Below are 2,241 nucleotides of genomic sequence, written 5' to 3'. Positions count from 1 at the left end.
GCTGTCTGGCGCCTAAGGGCCCCCGGGGGCTGCCTGAAGCCGGGGCAGCACTGGGGCAGGCGCAGCTGGACGTCCCGCAGCCCCATCACCGGCTCCCACCCAGGGCAGCCCCACGGGATGGGACCCATCCTGCCGGCAGATGCGGACAGGAGCCAGGGTGGACTCAGCCCCTGTGCAGACGAGGCAGCACCGGTGCTCAGGGACAGCCCCCAGGGCTGAGTGGGAACAGGGACCAGTGCCGGGGGGAACAGCCCCAGTTCTGCAACCCCAAGGGGAATCTTTGGCTCGTAGCTTTCCCCCATCCCCGGTGGGGCTGGCCCAGAGGGACGGTGACCCTGCTGTGTCGTCCCCGCAGGGTACCTCCAGCACTGCCTGGCACCCGCTGGCTATGACACCGATAAGAAGCAGGGTCTGCCACCACCGCCACCGGACCCAGCCTACGTACCTGGCCATGAGGAGTACAGCGACCCCGAGAGCCCTCAGTCCAGCTTTTCCGCCCGCTACTGCAACGGGGAGGCGGCAGCGACGGACAGCTACTCCATGGACGCCTTCTTCATCACAGACGGGCGGTCGCGCCGGCGCAGTGAGAGCCAGCGCCGCGGCAGCCACCGTCACTCCTGCCCCGAGTGTGGCAAGACCTATGCCACCTCCTCCAACCTCAGCCGGCACAAGCAGACCCACCGCAGCCTGGACAGCAAGATGGCAAGGAAATGCCCCACCTGCGGCAAGGCTTACGTCTCCATGCCCGCCCTGGCCATGCACGTCCTCACCCACAACCTCAAGCACAAGTGCGACGTGTGCGGCAAAGCCTTCAGCCGACCCTGGCTGCTGCAGGGCCACATGCGGTCGCACACCGGGGAGAAGCCCTTTGGCTGCTCCCACTGCGGGAAAGCTTTCGCTGACCGCTCCAACCTGCGCGCCCACATGCAGACCCACTCCGCCTTCAAGCACTACAAGTGCAAGCAGTGCGAGAAGACCTTCGCTCTCAAGTCGTACCTCAACAAGCACTATGAGTCCGCCTGCTTCAAGGGCTCCGAACACAGCTGTGCAATAGGGAACTAGCCCTCCAGCCCCCTGTGGCGCATCCCCATCCCTGTCCCCATCCCTGTTCCCATTGCCATCCCCATCCCTGTTACCATCCCTGTCCCCATCCCCATCCCTATTGCCATCCCTGTCCCCATCCCTATTGCCATCCCCATCCTGGTCCCAGTCCCTGCGCCAGCTGTCCTGCAGCTGCAGCCGGCCGGTTTGTGGCTGCGCTGTGGCTCTAGGACACATCCCCACAGACTCACTCCCCACCTGGGAGGAGGGTACCCCGGCACTCCCTGGGAAGGGCCGGATCCAGCCGGGCCCTCACTGGGACCTGGTTCCTCGCCCGTGGGTCCCTGAGCCCCCCCCGCAGCCAGGCAGGTCTCTCTGCGGGGGACTCACCTGGGGACCTCTTCCAGACCCAGGAGACACTTTCCTCCTTCACTTCGTGACGTTCACCTCTATTTATTTAATTTATTACTATTATTTATTTAGAGCTGCTGCTTCTCATCCCGAGGGATGCCGGGAGAGAAAAGACACTTTTCTGCTCCCCCCAGGAGCAAAACCTCACCTTGACCCTAACACTGATGGGACCATGGGCTGGTGCTACTGATGGCTCAGCAGGGCTGACGGATGGTGCGGCTGATGGGAGGGAACGGCTGGAAGTTGACCTTGGAGGCTGGGGTCCCTGCAGCCCACTGCCCGGGCTCTGGGGCACCCTGATGCCCCCCTTCCCCAGCACGGTCCCATGGGACGTGGCCCCATGGCACGGTGCTCACTCTGGCACTCAGGCTCCACAGCCCCGGAGTCAGGAAAAGAGTGAGGGGCTCCCAGCAGAGACCTACAGGACACATCCCCCACTGGCTCCCAGCTCCCGGCTCAGCCAGGCACAACTGGGCCCTGCCACGGTGATGGGCTGGGGAACAGCCCCCCTGGGCAGGTGCAGCCCCCTTCATGGTGGAAACAGCCATGCTGGTGGCTGGGCTGGAGACCCAGCCCTGGGGCAGCACCCTAGGTAGAGAACAGTGAAAAAAGGACTTGCACATATGAATTAGGATGTTGTAAATTTTACACACTCCATGATTAAATGCACTAAAATCCCAAGTAAATATAGAGCTGGTGTTGGACTGCCAATTTTAAGTGACCTTTCCTGAACCACTCAAAATGGCATTTAAGGTGCAGATGGTATAAATGATCTCTTCTGTTTACTAA

At 62.1% G+C, this 2,241-nt stretch overlaps 1 protein-coding gene across 1 annotated transcript in view; it reads left to right on the top strand.

Annotated features, from left to right (window-relative positions):
- Positions 1 to 1,062, top strand: part of SCRT2 (scratch family zinc finger 2) — a 1,384-nt gene extending 322 nt beyond the window's left edge. The window contains exon 2 of the mRNA XM_009893552.1: positions 356 to 1,062. Within this exon, the coding sequence (XP_009891854.1) occupies positions 356 to 1,062 (707 nt within the window). The remainder of the gene's footprint in view (positions 1 to 355) is intronic.
- Positions 1,063 to 2,241: the final 1,179 nt, after the last annotated feature.

Source organism: Charadrius vociferus, unplaced genomic scaffold (genome assembly GCF_000708025.1).
Source record: "Charadrius vociferus isolate BGI_N301 unplaced genomic scaffold, ASM70802v2 scaffold259, whole genome shotgun sequence".
Taxonomy (NCBI): domain Eukaryota; kingdom Metazoa; phylum Chordata; class Aves; order Charadriiformes; family Charadriidae; genus Charadrius; species Charadrius vociferus.
The sequence above is the reverse complement of the archived record's forward strand: the minus strand, read 5'-3'. Positions and strand labels throughout refer to the sequence as shown.